The following is a 15,716-nucleotide window of genomic DNA, read 5'->3' on the forward strand; positions in this document are numbered from 1 at the left end:
TACTGAAACTCGACTGGTGCTGGTAGCCGAAACCAGACAGCAAGAGGAGGCTAGGTAATATTGTTAGCGAAGGATGGAAAGCATTTGGAAGTTAATATTAGCAATGCATTGTCTTGCCCTTTTGGACGGTTATGTCTTCTCTCCCAAGTTAGGGCCGCGACCATCAACGAGTTTCAACACCAAGTTCCACACTGTGCCACCATCTATCATTCACGATGACTGCCCATCACACCGCTGAGCCTATCGCCGTCGTCGGGAGCGGGATGCGATTCCCCGGCTCTTCGAGTAGCCGGTCCAAGCTCTGGGAGCTTCTGCTCAAGCCTCGCGATCTGCTCAAGAGAATCCCGGAAGAACGCTTCAACATCGACAATTTCTACCATCCGGAACCCACCCATCACTCAACCACACATGTCCAGGAGTCGTATTTCCTCGATGAGGACCACCGCCACTTCGATGCGGGCTTCTTCAATATCAAGCCTGTCGAGGTGGCTGCCATCGACCCCCAGCAGCGTTTGCTGATGGAGGTGGTCTACGAATCTCTTGAGTCGGCGGGAATCCCGCTCGAATCTCTAGTGGGTTCTCGCACAGGAGTCTACGTCGGCCTCATGTGTGCGGACTACTTTGAGCATCTGCATAATGATATCGATACTCTGCCAACCTATGTTCCGACGGGAACCGCCCGGAGCATCATGTCAAACCGCATTTCTTATTTCTTTGACTGGCATGGTCCCTGCATGACCATCGATACTGCGTGCTCCTCCAGCCTAGTGGCTGTTCACCAGGCAGTCCAGCTGCTGAGAAGCGGCGACTCGGACATGGCTGTCGCAGCAGGAGCCAACATGATCTTGGGGCCCGGGCAGTACATTGCCGAGAGCTCGCTGCACATGTTGTCAGCCGACAGTCGGTCCCGCATGTGGGATGCTGACGGCACCGGATATGCACGCGGTGAGGGAGTAGCCGCAGTTGTGTTGAAGCGCCTCAGCACTGCCATCGCTGATGGAGACAAGATTGAGTGTATCATCCGAGAGACTGGTGTCAACCAGGATGGTCGGACCAAGGGCATCACCATGCCGAATGCTTCTGCGCAAATCGATCTTATCGAGCAGACGTACGCAAAGGCCGGGCTGGACCCCAGAGACCCCTCTCAGCGCTGTCAGTATTTTGAAGCGCACGGAACCGGAACTGCGGCAGGTGATCCCAAAGAGGCCGAGGCTATCAGCAAGGCCTTCTTCCGACCTGACAATACCTCCCATAACGGCGATCCGCTCTATGTTGGCTCCATCAAGACCGTGGTTGGTCATACTGAGGGCACAGCGGGACTGGCCGGTCTTCTCAAGGCCTCACTTGCAGTTCAACATGGAGTTATACCGCCCAACCTGCTTTTCAACAAGCTTCACCCCGATATAGAGCCATTCTACACCAATCTGGAGATAGCAACAAGCCCCAAGCCATGGCCAGCGATCGCAGATGGAGCTCCGCGCCGTGCCAGCGTTAATAGCTTTGGCTTTGGCGGCACGAACTCGCACGTAAGTGTCTTAAATGCCTTACTAGTACCGTGGAAGCCGTACGCATTATGTGTAAGAGATGTGTTAACAACATACTATTCTTAGTGCATCATCGAGAACTTTGTGCCACCCTCTACTGGGGTTCCTTCTCCGGACATCAACGCTCTTGCTCTTTCCGTTCCGCAGTTCGCGCCGTTCAACTTTTCAGCTGCTTCTGGAACTGCACTGAGAGGTGTCTTGTCTGGCTACTCGGAGTACCTTCAGTCTCATCCCAATACTGACCTCGGTGATCTTGCCTACACGCTGCATGCTCGGAGATCTCACCACGCAGTTCGAGCCAGCATGTCAGCAAGGTCGATCTCGGACCTTCAGGCCAAGATTGACGAGCTCCTAGCCGCACCTTTAGAGGGCAATGGTGCCTCCAATTTCGGTACCCGTTCAAAGGCGCTGTCACGCCCAATCCGCGTCCTGGGTGTATTCACTGGCCAGGGCGCACAGTGGCCCACTATGGGGAGGGAGTTGCTAAAGAGCCCGTATGTGAGAAAGCTAGTCGAAGACCTAGACCGGGAGCTCCAGAGCCTTCCTTTGCCGGAACGGCCTAGTTGGACACTTGTGGGACAGCTTACCTGCGATGCTTCCGAGTCTCGCGTCGCCGAAGCTGCGTATGCCCAGCCTCTGTCTACCGCGATTCAGATCATCCTATACGACCTCCTCCACAGCGCAGGTGTCACTTTCCAGGCCATCGTCGGCCACTCGTCCGGTGAGGTTGCGGTAGCTTACGCTAAAGGCTATATCACCCGTGTTGAGGCAATCAAGATCGCGTACTACCGGGGTTACTATTCAACCATCTGCACGTCCGATAAGCCAGGAGCCATGATGGCCGCTGGCGCATCTGCAGAGGACGCGAATGAGCTCTGCAACTTGCCCATGTTTGAGGGTCGTACCTTGTGTGTCGCCGCGTACAACTCACCCGCCGGCGTGACGCTTTCGGGTGACAGCGACGCCATCGAGCAGGCGAGGGAGATTCTTCAAGACGAGGGGAAGTTTGCAAGGATCGTGAAAGTTGACAAAGCCTATCACTCGCCGCACATGAAGAAAGTGGCTCCCGGATTTCTCGAGGCTCTCAGGGGTTGCAAAATTCAGCCTCGGCACGCGACGACAGCAGATTTCCCGTGGTTCTCCAGCACCTACAAGGACACGGAGATGCGCGGCGACATGCAAGGTGATCGCGATCTCTCCGGGCCGTACTGGGTCAACAACTTGCTCCGGCCAGTGCTTTTTGCTCAAGCTGTCCAGACTGCCGCTTCTGCACAAGGCCCATTCGACTTCGCTATCGAGGTTGGTCCCCATGCAGCACTGAAAGGACCGGCCCAAGCGACCCTTCGCGAGAGTGGCGATGCCGCGGAAGCGGTGCCATATGCGGGCCTGTTGCATCGTGGAAAAGATGATATCGACGCCTTCTGTGATGCTCTTGGCGCCCTCTGGTCCCGGTTTTCTCCCTCGCCAGTTGACTTCCGGACTGTGGACTCCACTGCATCTGGCACGCATAGCCGGAGCCTCTTGAAAGACCTCCCCACGTACCACTGGGACCATGATCGGTTCTACTGGCACGAGTCTCGCTCGTCCAGAACTCAAGCTAGAGCCAAGAATCCCCCGCATCCACTGCTCGGGGTGCGAACGCCAGACAACTCGGAGGATGAGCTCCGCTGGAGGAACCTACTCAAGCTGAGCGAGATGCCATGGGTCCGGGGTCACCAACTTCAGGGGCAAGCCATCTATCCGGCAACAGCCTACATCGCTACCGCAGTAGAAGCTGCCAGATTCATGGCACCCGACAAGAACATTGCCCTGATTGAGATCCAGGATTTCAGCCTCGGCAAACCCCTCGTCTTTGGAGAGAACGATACTGGCATTGAAACCGTCTTCACGCTGCATGGCATAACCAAGGAAGAAGGTGACAACAGCTACATCGCCTCCTTTTCCTATCACGCATCGTCCAATGTTGAGACGGAACTATTGTCTGCCCATGCGACCGGTAGAGTCCGAGTCACGACGGGCGAAACGCATGCGCACTGGCTACCGTCCCGGAAAGGCGAGCCCCCAAACCTCACCAGTGTCCCAGAGGATCAGTTCTACTCCTTCCTGGAACCCCTTGGCTATAGCTATACCGGTCACTTCCGAGCGCTCTCTTCGATCCAGAGAAAGCTCGACTACTCGTCTTCCGTCATTGCGGTACCTTCACAAGACGACGAGCCGACGCCGATGCTACTCCACCCCGCCATGCTGGACACGGCGCTGCAGGGCATATTCTTGGCCTACTGCTTCCCAGGCGATGGCAGCTTCGACCAGCTACACGTCCCCACCGGAATCAAGAGCTTCCGCGTCAATGTCGGGCTCTGCGAGAAACATCTCGGACCGAACAGCAGCAGCGTGACGTCCTGCGCGCACCTGACGGATAACCCTGTCACCACGAGGCGACTCCGCGGCGATGCCGACATCTACACTCACGAGGGAGCCGGTCTGGTTCAGATGGAGGGCATCCAGGTCGTCGCCTTTGCCGAGCCCACGGCGGATGCAGACAAGAAGATGTTTACCGAGTACAAGTGGGCTCCTCTCAACCCGAACTGCGATCTAGCCATGGGTGGCTACCGAGCCACCGCAGAGGACTACGAGTTCGCCGAGGCTCTTGAGAGGGTCAGTCTCTATTATATGCAGCGCATCACCTCTCTCTTCCCAGAGAGCGTCCGACGGACCATGAACCTCGAGTGGCACTTTGAGTGTGCCTTTGCATTCTACGAAGACGTCATTGCCACCACCAGGGCTGGTACGAGACAATTCGCCCAGAGCAAGTGGGCGGATGACACCGAGGCTGACATCGCAGCTCTAAAGGCCAGGTAAGTCCCGTCGTTTACCTCTCCCTTCCCCCCTTCCATTCTTTAATTTTCTCTTATCCTCTCACTTTTCTCCTTCGCCTGAGATGCTGACTTTTGGGCGTCTCACAGATGGGGACACAGGACAGAGTTGAAGCTCGCCTGCGTCGTAGGCGAGAATCTGCCGGCTGTTCTGAGAGGCGAGGCCACGATTCTCGAGCACATGACCAAGGACGGTCTGCTAGATCGCTTCTACGAAGTCGCCATGGGCATCCGAGAGCTTACCAGCGCCCTCGGCCGGACCGTGAAACAGCTCGTGCATCGGCATCCCCGCATGAAGATTCTCGAGATCGGCGCTGGCACTGGCGGAGCCACCAAAGCCATCATGAGCGAGATCGGCCGCTCGTTCGCCTCGTACACATTCACCGACATCTCTACCGGCTTCTTCGAGACCGCCCAGGAGGTCTTCGACGAACTTGGCAGCAAGATGGTCTTCAAGTTGCTGGACTGTGAGAAGGACATCGTGGCTCAGGGATACGAAGAACACTCGTACGACCTGGTGGTCGCTTCGCTGGTCCTCCACGCCACTGCAGACCTCCGTCGGACCCTGAGCAATGCACGCAGGCTCCTGAAGCCAGGCGGCTACCTGGTCTTCTTGGAAATTCCCAACAACGAAGTGACCCGTGCCGGATTCGTGTTCTCTGCCACACCCGGCTGGTGGCTCGGCCAGGCTGAAGGGAGGAAGCTGTCGCCATGCGTGTCCCCGCTCGAGTGGCACCGGCTGCTCCTCGACAGCGGCTTCTCTGGCGTCGACACGGCCACGCCTGAGGATGACGTCTTCCCATTTACACTTACTGTCATGGTCTCTCAGGCTGTTGACGACCGTGTCTCGTTGCTCCGAGAACCGCTCTCTTCATTCCGCACCCCTCAGGTGGACAGCGAGGTGGACTGGGACCTGGTGATCATCGGTGGGCAGACTCTGGGAACGAGCCAACTCATCGACCAGATCGTTCGACTAGTGCAGCCTTTCGGCGTGAAGAATACCGTCTTCAGGACGCTCGGAGATATGGTGGGCTCTGCCATGACGTCGCCCAACAGCGCGATCCTGTGCCTGACGGAACTGGATGAGCCCGTCTTCCGCGCGCTGTCAGAACGGACACTCAAGGGAATGCAGCGGCTATTCGAGACGCAGGGCGCGATCCTCTGGGCCACGCAGGGAGGCAGGTCTGAGGAACCGTACATGAATATGTCGGTCGGCCTCATCCGGACGGTAATGCTGGAGAACCCAGACCTGGTGGTACAAGTCCTTGATCTAGATACCCGCGCGAAGCCCGACCCGCGACTTCTTCTGGAGTCACTTCTTCGCCTGCGCTACGCCGCTACTTGGGAGAAGGATGGTATCATCGACAAGATGTTGTGGACACAGGAGCAGGAGCTAGCCCTCGAGAATGGGGAGCTTATGGTTTCTCGTGTCTACCATGATACTCCCGCCAACGACCGGTACAACGCATCCAAGCGAACCATACACAAGGCCACCGACCCGCAGACTGTCCCAGTCATTCTCTCGCCCAATTCCTCCAAGCCGATTCTCCTTCATGATAACTTGCTTCAGGATAGGATCACCAGGTTGAGTACTCAAGCCACGGACGAAGACTCGTCATATGTGCTCATCAAGGTCGAACACTCGCTCTTGGTACCAGTGCTTGCAATGCCTCTCCAGCCAACCTACCTAGTCCTAGGCACGAGCATGGCAACAGCCAAGTCCGTGTTCGCTATTGCCCCCAACAACGCCTCGCATGCGTGGATTCCAAGAGAGGATGCGATCGAAGTCCAAGTGCCAGCGGGTAGCGAGCCCCAGTTCCTGTCTCGGCTGGACAATCTGCTGCGTGTCGAGAATGTGCTGTCGGTCTGCCGGAGAGACTCGACACTGCTCATTCATGAGCCGTCTCCGGAGCTGGCGTCTGGCATTGTCACGGCTGCGTCTCTCTTTAATGTGGCCGTATTCTTCACCACTTCATCTGCTCCAGCCACGGATGGCCCATGGATTACATTGGACTCCTACGCTCAAAGCAGAGAGATCCGGTCTTTGCTTCCCCTGGAAGTCGCGGTATTCATCGACGCTTCTAAGCATGCCCACGAGAAGCGACTGGGAGCATTGATCGCCTCCTCTTTGCCCGGCTCGTGCCTTCGGACGACAATCGCGGGAATACAGGCGCTGCAGCACGCTCGGGGCTTCAACATCGCCGATCTACGCCCGATGCTTAACAGCGCGGTGCAGAGGGCATTGAATATCATGGCCCTTTCCAGGGATTCGGACCCCAAGCTGCCGACCATCACACTGGACCAGCTCCTCGGTGGAGCCGACGTCGATGCAACCACACCGGCGATCTTGAACTGGAGCAGCGCCTCTACGGCAAGAGTTCCGGTAGAGATCTCCACCGTCGAGAGCCTCGTCCGCTTCCAGAACGACAAGACATATGTCATGTTTGGGCTTACAAGCGACTTGGCGCAGTCCACCTGCAACTGGATGGCGACGAACGGCGCGCGAAACATCGTGCTTACGAGCCGGAACCCAAAGGTCGACCCGAGGTGGTTAGAACACATGACACAGGCTGGAGTGAGAGTGGAAGTCTTTGCAAGGTGAGTTCTCCAGCCCGAAGCATAATCAACAAAAAGTTATCCGTCTACAGGAGACTAACTGGTTATGTTATAAATCAGTGATATCACCGACAAGGCCGCTCTTTCTGGCCTCGTGGACCACATTCGCCAGAACTTCCCGCCCATTGCGGGTATCGCCCACGGCGCCATGGTCCTCGACGACGTCGCGTTTTCCGAGATGCCGCTCGAGAAGATGACCAAAGTCTTGAGGCCCAAGGTCAACGGAGCTATTTACCTGGACGAGATCTTCCGTGCAGGCCCAGAGACGTTGGACTTCTTTGTCTTCTTCGGCTCGGCTGCGACAATCGCCGGCAACAGAGGACAGGCCGCGTACAGCGCCGCCAACTCGTTCATGACGGCGCTGGCAAGCAAGCGGCGTAGCCAGGGGTTGGCCGCGTCGATTCTTCACATTGGCGCCGTCATGGGTGTGGGATACGTCAACCGCAACAAGATGTTCTTGGAGGCTGTTCACGATGTCCTCCGCAAGGCTGGTTTCCTGGCGTACTCCGAGAGAGAGTTCCACCTTTGCTTTGGCGAGGCAATTCTGGCATCCCATCCGCTCTCTGGGCGGAATCCTGAGGTCATGACCGCGCTGAAGACGTATGGGCTGGAAGATGTCATAATCCGTTGGCCACAGTTCCCCCGGTTCCAGCACTGTATCCAGAGCGATTCAGAAGGTGACAGGAAACCGACCAAGAAAGCGGCCGACGCGTCTGTGAAGATAAGACTGGCTGAGGCCACCTCGGAGGAAGAGATCCACGAGATTGTGCAAGGTGAGCTTCCTGTCCTGGAGACCGCTACAGCGCAGAACTGACATTTGATTATAGACGGCTTTGTCCGCAAGCTGCGAGCCATGCTTCATATTCCGGACGAGAAGGAGGCGTCGCAGATTCTTGGATCGACGATCGACGATCTCGGCGTCGACTCCTTGGTCGCTGTGGACATTCGCTCCTGGTTCCTGAAAGAGCTCGAGATCGAAATCCCCGTATTCAAGATCCTGTCCGGTGGCGTGGTCCGAGAACTACTCGAGCACGCTGTGGCAAGCATGCCCACCCGCGAGATATTTGACCAAAACAGTTCCCAGCCAAAACCCGAAGCAGAGAAGCCCAAGTCAACCCTGCTTGCAGCTCCTGATGTCGCTCCGTCGTTGGGAACCCCACAGCCCAGCGCGGATTCGTCTACGCCAAGTCACTCAGACGACGATCAAGATAAGCAGGAGGCTTCGTCGGCCACCTCTACTTCCGTGGCAGACTCCAGCGAGATTTCCAAACCAAGCTGTGACAAGATTCTGCCGATATCCCCGGGTCAGTCGCGTTTCTGGTTCCAGAAGTACCTGATGCAGGACCAGACAACGGCAAACAGCACCATATGTCTACAGATCAACGGTACCGTCCGGCTCGGCAGTCTTGAGAGTGCTGTACAGAAAGTTGGGGAGCGCCACGAGTCTTTCCGGACCTCGTTCTTCGTGGACGAAAACCAAAAGGCTGTGCAGGCCATCTCGGGAACGTCTCGTCTGCGCCTTGAAACGGTCCGTCATGCGGACGAGTCGCGCGTGGCACTTGAGTTTGAAAACCTCAAGAACCACGTCTTTGATATCGAGCATGGTGACTGCATGCGCATCATCCACCTCAGCCTGACGCCGACTAAGAGTTATCTCCTTGTCGGAGCCCATCACATCATTGTCGATGGCATCAGTCTGGAGATCCTCCTAGACGATCTGGAGAAAGCCTATAACGGCCAAAATCTTGCTGCTGAGCCGGCATACCAGTACTCGACCTATTCTGAGAAGGTGCGCAATGAATTGGCATCGGGCGCCATGCAGCGGGAGATAGAGTACTGGCGCACGGAATTCGCAGATACGCCATCACCTCTCCCTCTGCTCCCCTTCTCAGCGGCAAGGAAACGCACCCCTCTCACGGCGCATGCGCACAATTCTGTGAGCCGGACCATCGGCGCTCAGCTTGAGAGGCAGGTCCAGAAGGCGTGTCGCGAGCGGAAGGCGAACCCATTCCACTTCCATCTGGGCGTACTCGAGGTGCTCCTTTTCAAGCTCTTCGGCAATAGCGATGTCTGCATCGGCATGGCTGACGCCAGCCGCTGGGACGACCGAGTCTCCAGAAGCATTGGCATGTATCTGAACCTGCTCCCGCTCAGGTTCCGTCTGGAAAACCAGCAATCGTTCGACGACGTGCTAAAGCACACACGAAAGAAGGCATATCTTGCAATGTCCAACTCGAGGCTGCCGTTTGATACCCTGCTCGAGAACGTGAGCTGCGAGAGGTCGACGGCCATCAGTCCCCTTTTCCAGGCATTCATCAACTACCGCCAAGGCGTCAGCGAGAAGCGGCGGTTTGATAATGCCGAATTGGAAGTCAAGGAGATGGACCTTCCGAAATCTGGCTATGATATTTCCCTGGATATCATCGAGAATCCCGGCGGCGAAACTCGCGTCACCTTCATTGTGCAGCAGAGTCTGTACTCTAACAGCGATGCCTCTAGGTTGATGGACATGTACTTCACCCTGCTGAACGACCTGTCTCGGTCTTGCCAGCAGCCGCTCCAGCAGGTGTCGTTGTTCTCAAGCCAGGATGTCAGCAATGCAATTCAGCTTGGGAAGGGTAAGTCCGCCCCCCAGCCACATCCAGCCACATATACAGGGCATTATCTGCTCTAGAACATAGGACTATTATATGGTGAAGTATTCACTGTGCTCACTCCGTTCGTTACAGGTCCCATAATGCCTTCAAAATGGCCGGAGACTCTAGTGCACCGTGTCAACGAGATTATCGCCAAGCACCCGAAGGAAATCGCTCTGAAAGACTGTAACGGCAAATCATGGACATACCAACAGCTCGACACACAGGTCGAGAAGGTCTCGTCCGCCCTCATCGGGACGATCGCGAAGCCAGGATCTGTCGTGGCCATCTTCCAGGAGCCATCTCTCTATTTTGTGGCTTCCCTGCTTGCCATCCTACGTGTCGGCGCTGTCGCCGCGCCCCTCGACTGCAATATCCCACCAGCGAGGCTCCGCGCCATGATCGAAGAGTCAAGGTGCTCTACGATACTTGTCAACACCACGACAGCCGCTCATACAGGTGATCTGGGGCTCTCATCTTCTGTCGCCGTTCTGGATGTTCTCCAAGTCCAGGACAAAACGCCAGTCCGCCGTCCTATTTCCGCCCGAGCCGGCGATCCGGCGATCATTCTCTTTACCAGTGGTACCTCTGGAACACCAAAGGGCGTGATCTTATCTCACGGCAGCCTTCGCAATCACGTAGAGGCATTGGTGCACACGCATGGATTTGGATGCGAGACGGTCTTGCAGCAGAGTTCGGTGGGCTTCGACATGTCACTGAACCAGACCTTCATGGCTCTGGCCAATGGGGGCTCTCTCGTCATCGTTCCCGAGGCTCTCCGCAAAGACCCAGTTGCGGTGGCCAAGATGGTTCAGGAAGAGAACATCACATACACCAGCGCAACCCCATCTGAGTATCTCGCCTGGCTCCGACACGGCACAACCAGCCTCTTCCAGAGCACCCATTGGAAATATGCCACAGCCGGCGGTGAGAAGTTCCCAACTGAGCTGCTTCAGGGCTTCCGTCAGCTCTGCGACCGTTTCGGACGTGAGTTTCACTTCATCAACGCCTATGGTCCAACCGAGTGTACATTGTCTTCGAGTGAGCTGGATCTTAGCCCAGGCAACCATCGCGAGGACCCGCACATCCCGGCTGGCAAGACCCTCCCGAACTACGGTGTCTACATCATGGACCAAGATCTCAGCGTCTTGCCTGTCGGGTGGTCCGGGGAAGTCTGCATTGCGGGCGCAGGTGTGGCTGTGGACTATATCAACAATGCCGAGGAGTCGCGAAAGAAATTCCTGACGGACCCTCTGCCGTCGTCATTGGCTATTCAGAACGGATGGACCAGAATGTACCGAACTGGAGATAAGGGCGTCCTCCGTCCGGACGGCACTTTGGAGATTATCGGCCGCATCGAAGGTGACACGCAGATCAAGCTCAGAGGTCTGCGCATCGAACTTCAGGATGTCGAGCAGTCCATCCTAGACGCAGCCAAGGGACGGGTCAAGATGGCGGTGGTCGCTCCTCGTGGAGATCCGGCTCTCCTTATTGCGCATGCGGTGCTGTCGCCCTCCGACGCCTCGGCAGAAGACGAGTCCAGTTTTCTTCGCCAGCTCGCTGCCTCGCTTCCCCTGCCGCAGTATATGCGCCCCGCGGCCATCATTCCCATCTCCTCCATGCCACTGAATGCATCCGGTAAGATTGACAGGAGAGCTCTGCAGAAACTTGCGGCTCCAATCATGGCGCGTGGATCAGAGTCGGCAGGCGAGGAGCTGACAGAGATGGAATCCCAACTGGCTCAGGTCTGGCGGGATACGCTGCCTCGACAGATGCAGGAACTGCATCGCATCGACGCCGCCTCGGACTTCTTCCATGTCGGTGGCAATTCTATGCTGCTCATTGAGCTACGACAGCTCATCAACGAGAGATTCCAAGCCAGTCTCCCACTGATAAAGCTGTTTGAGAACAGCACTCTGGGTGGCATGGCAGCAATGATCCAGGACCTCTCGTCAGGTACCGATGCTGCGATCGACTGGGAGGCTGAAACAGCGATCCCAGATGACCTTCTCCAAGCCCGTACAGCGCAGTTACCGGTAGTGGCGGTGCAAAACCACACATCTCCCAAAACCGTGGTAATCAGTGGCGCAACAGGCCTCCTGGGGAGCTCCCTTCTCCGAATGCTAGTCGAATCCCCCGACGTCGGGAAGGTCCACTGCATCGCCATACGCGACACCAGCAAACTGGCAGAGTTTGGGAGCTCCCCCAAGGTTGTCCTGCACAAAGGAGACCTTTCTCTCCCCCGGTGTGGACTGTCTGAAGCCGAGATGGAGGCGATCTCCTGCTCGGCAGATGCCATCATCCACAACGGCGCCGACGTCTCCTTCCTCAAGACTTACCGCTCCCTCAAGGCTCCCAACCTCTCATCTACCAAAGAGCTCGTGCGGCTCGCGTGCGTCCGCCGCATTCCGTTCCACTTCGTGTCGACCGCCACGGCGGGCAAGTTCAACAAGTCGGACACGCTGGCGCCAGAGTCGCTCGCGCGCTTCCCACCCGACCAAGGCGGAGCCGGGCTCGCTGATGGCTACGCCGCGTCCAAGTGGGCCAGCGAGCTGTTCCTGGAGAAGGCGAGCCGGGAGCTCGGCTTGCCCGTCTTTATTCACCGGCCGTCGGCAATCATGGGCGCGGAGGCGGGCGACGACATCCTTTCCAACGTCCTGGAGTATGGGTCCTTGACCAAATCTCTTCCTGACTCGGGCCGCTGGAACGGCTACGTGGATCTCGTGTCTCTCGAGAACGCTGCCGGAGGTGTTAGTCGTTCGGTTCTATCACCGGGAGTTACCGACGCCCGAGTCGAGTACCTGCACCATGCGGGCGACCAGGTCATCCCCGTGCAGAGCATCCGGGACTTGCTGAACAGCGAGGGCGGTATCGACCTGGAGTCACTGCCCATGCCTCAATGGGTGGACGGTGCCGTGCGGAGTGGCATGAACCCGCTGGTGGGCGAGTTTCTGCGCAACGCGGACGAGAGTGGTGGCCTGCTGATCGGACAGAAACTGTTGCACAAGAGGGACTAGATTCGTTAGGAAAAGATCGGTTTGGACGGAGTCCGGAGTAAAAATGTCTTGTATTTCCTATGGCAGAGGGTATAAAAGATAGATTCCATTACCTTGATATTTTATACATGCAGGAAACATTATGTGTTAGACAGTTAGACTGAGCACAGGGGCTTGTGATCCCGGTATGTTGGCAGAGTCGGGCTTACTGCAGCCACCGCTTATACCGGTACTTGAGGCTAATCTATTGAGATGCGGCAGTTCTCACCTGGTCTTACGATATTTGTAGCTAAGAAACTTGAGTAGTATCACAACAGAGACCTGCACCTACATGACGAACTATGTGATTCAAAGGGGTGTGTTCTTGATAGGTGATGGACACTATTGAGCAAGTCTATTTGCTTTCCATCGTGTATGTAGTCTTCCGATCAATGCCCAAATGCTTGTCTAGAAATTGGAAACTCCTCTGCGCCAACAGGGGCCAGGCTCCTATGCTGGCTGACAATCCGCCGTCTGCTTCCTCCACCGGGACCCAGAGTTCCTTGTTTCGCTCCGGCACCATGGTGAGCAACTTGTGGATCTTGACCGCCCCAGTCTCTGCCGAAGAATACATCTCGCGACCGCCTCCCGGACCTGTGAGAAGCACGGGGCACGTAACCCTGTCTAAGACCTTGCCGTCCTTCTCATTGTCTAGAGAGAAGTCTTTGAATCGCCGCAGCGTGGCGGCGGGCGAGTCGACACCCATGCTGGTCCTGCCCAAGGCCAGCTCCCACCGCGCCTGGAAGCTTGTCCAGCTCTGCAGACTCGCCATCCGGTTGACCATGCCGTCGGTGATCCAGCCACTCTCCCACAGGCTGATGAAGGCCTGCGGGGCACGGGTCATGGCCAGCTCGAACATGCTGAAGAACGGGTCGATGGACACGCAAGCCTTGACTCGGGGGTCGGTGGCGGCGCGGAGGGCAAAGTAACCCCCGGTGACGGCGCCCGCCACGGCAATCTTGTCCAGATCCAGCTGCAGCTCTGGCCGTGACCGAGCCAGATTCTCGAGAAATGCTAGCACCTTGTCCGCGCAGACCTCGAAATCCGGTCGCAGAGGGAGTCCCGACTTCTTCAATAGCAGGCCCTGACCGGGGCCCTCCAGACAAAGGACAGCGTAACCCAGATGCGGGCCCGAGTAACCGAATAAGAAGTACAGCTCCTCCCTTGTCGAGTCGGCTCCTCCAAAGTATAATAGAAGAGGTATCTTTCCGGGTAGCCGTGCCTCCTGGGGAGGAAGATACAGGTACGCAGGCATGCTGATGCCATTCTCGTACGGGATATCCACCAATAGTACCACGCCATCCATAAAGGACGTCGCGCGCACAAAGGCAGCTACTGATCTCTCGGACATGGGCACGACTCTTGGGTCGTCATTGAAGAACAGATAGGACGCGGCCCGGTAATAATTTGCCGCACGAAGGTATCCGTTCTTCGCCATCGCCTTCAAACCATCCCTGGCGGCGTCCTCAGCGATCTCCTCGGCCCGCTCTCCCTGTTCTCTCCAGGCATGGTACCATGACTCAGCATCGTTATTCTTGATCTTTCCCACGGCGGTCAGGAACTCGCAGACATCGCAGCCACCGGCCGGCGTGCTGCCGAGGAGCCGGGTCAGCTCGAAATCGAACATAAACGAGTTGAAGAATTTGAACATGATGATGGTCGCCGGATCAATGCCCACGATGCTCGAGGATCGTTACTTTGTGATTCTAACTTGTGTAGGGGAAGTGAGTTAGTGGCCTATGTGTTTTGCTCAACTTCCTAGAGCAAGGATCAAGAATGTCCCGCACTGGTTGCCCGTCCGTAATTCGGGGTGCATTGACCGATACTGTGCCCCAGGCGAAGCAACTTGTGAGTATCGAATCGATCACGTACCGAGTCGATGCGATCGAACTGTCACTCCAGCGATTATGTCCCGATTCGGTCCCGAGTTCGCCGTACGTGGGTTGCAGAGTCGGATGCACTGTAAGCGCCTGTTGCGTGAGACCGAACTCGGGACTTTTTAGCCGGCATCTCTCCATCTCTAGTGAAGCTCTTCAGTTTGTTTTCCAGATTCTGAGCAGGTTGGGTTTTCTTTCTTCGAGTCTATTCTAGTCCTGTCTGGCTGTTATTAGAATTCTTCTTTCTCACCCATCGCGCCGGGTCGGTCTGAGTCCACAGACTAGATACCAACCTTGTGCTTTACATTGTCCCATAGACTTGGATCGATTCGGACCCACTACAAGATGGCTGCCCCTTCAGAGGTTTCGATGCAAAATCTTACGGGCTATTGGACTTTGGTAACATGCTCTAACCGCCAATACAGGCTTTTCTCCCAGCTCTTTGACAGGCAGTAACAGTTTACTTAGAGCAAACCTCTTTCCGGTGCTTTTGACCCAGTTTTCGCCATCCAGGGCATCCCGTGGGTTCTTCGCAAGGTCATCAGCCTGGCCACGTTGTCGTTGAAGGCCAGCCACGAGGTTGACGAGTCCGGAGCAAAGGCTTTGGTTCTCACCCAGATTGTGTCCGTTGCCATTGCCGGGCTCAGCGAGGAGAAGGAAGTCCGCGTGTTGGATGGGCGAGAGAAGTTCCACTCTTCGGCCTTATTCGGTACCTCCTCTGCCCAGTCCCGCATGATAAGCCTATCGACGGCTACCGGTCACGACGGGAAGCCCTTTGATCCGTTGTTGATCCAAGACTTTGTGAACGAAGGAGAATCCGGGGAGGAGAACCTCTTGTATGATTTAATCATCCATCAGACCAACGGCTGGGTCATGGAGCAGATCTGGGGGTTTGGTATGGTGAATAATGAGAGGCGGCTTATAAGGACACTGGGCATCAAGAAAGGTGACAAGGTAGCCTATACTCGAGCCATTTATGATTGGATGGGAGAGGACGGAAAGGATGGGAAATAGAAGGATTTCGCTTTTCAAAGACCGTACACTCTTGGCAACTATTGACCAGCGTACTTAGTATGGTTAATCCTAGAGACTTGACCCATCTATCTCGGTTACCACAGTCCATGGCTCCTTATTA

General features: G+C 56.3%; 3 protein-coding genes across 3 annotated transcripts; 2 read left to right on the top strand and 1 right to left on the bottom strand.

The window, feature by feature from the left end:
• Positions 1–215: 215 nt before the first annotated feature.
• Positions 216–12,686, top strand: E0L32_000510 (uncharacterized protein; the record flags this gene model as incomplete). Its single annotated transcript, XM_031139592.1, has 6 exons — positions 216–1,526; positions 1,611–4,399; positions 4,508–7,015; positions 7,094–7,806; positions 7,861–9,651; positions 9,715–12,686. 6 exons carry the CDS (start codon positions 216–218, stop codon positions 12,684–12,686), a joined length of 12,084 nt encoding a protein of 4,027 aa, XP_030995827.1.
• A 373-nt stretch (positions 12,687–13,059) lies between these two features.
• Positions 13,060–14,355, bottom strand: E0L32_000511 (uncharacterized protein; the record flags this gene model as incomplete). Its single annotated transcript, XM_031139603.1, has 1 exon — positions 13,060–14,355. One exon carries the CDS (start codon positions 14,353–14,355, stop codon positions 13,060–13,062), a length of 1,296 nt encoding a protein of 431 aa, XP_030995828.1.
• A 571-nt stretch (positions 14,356–14,926) lies between these two features.
• E0L32_000512 (uncharacterized protein) lies at positions 14,927–15,595 on the top strand (the record flags this gene model as incomplete). The annotated part of the gene is made up of 2 exons (XM_031139614.1): positions 14,927–14,980; positions 15,050–15,595. The coding sequence occupies 2 exons, from the start codon at positions 14,927–14,929 to the stop codon at positions 15,593–15,595; spliced, it is 600 nt and encodes a 199-aa protein (XP_030995829.1).
• Between the last annotated feature and the right edge of the window lie 121 nt (positions 15,596–15,716).

This window comes from Thyridium curvatum (assembly GCF_004353045.1).
Source record: "Thyridium curvatum strain D216 chromosome Unknown NODE_2_length_892811_cov_85.036431, whole genome shotgun sequence".
Lineage (NCBI taxonomy): Eukaryota > Fungi > Ascomycota > Sordariomycetes > Thyridiales > Thyridiaceae > Thyridium > Thyridium curvatum.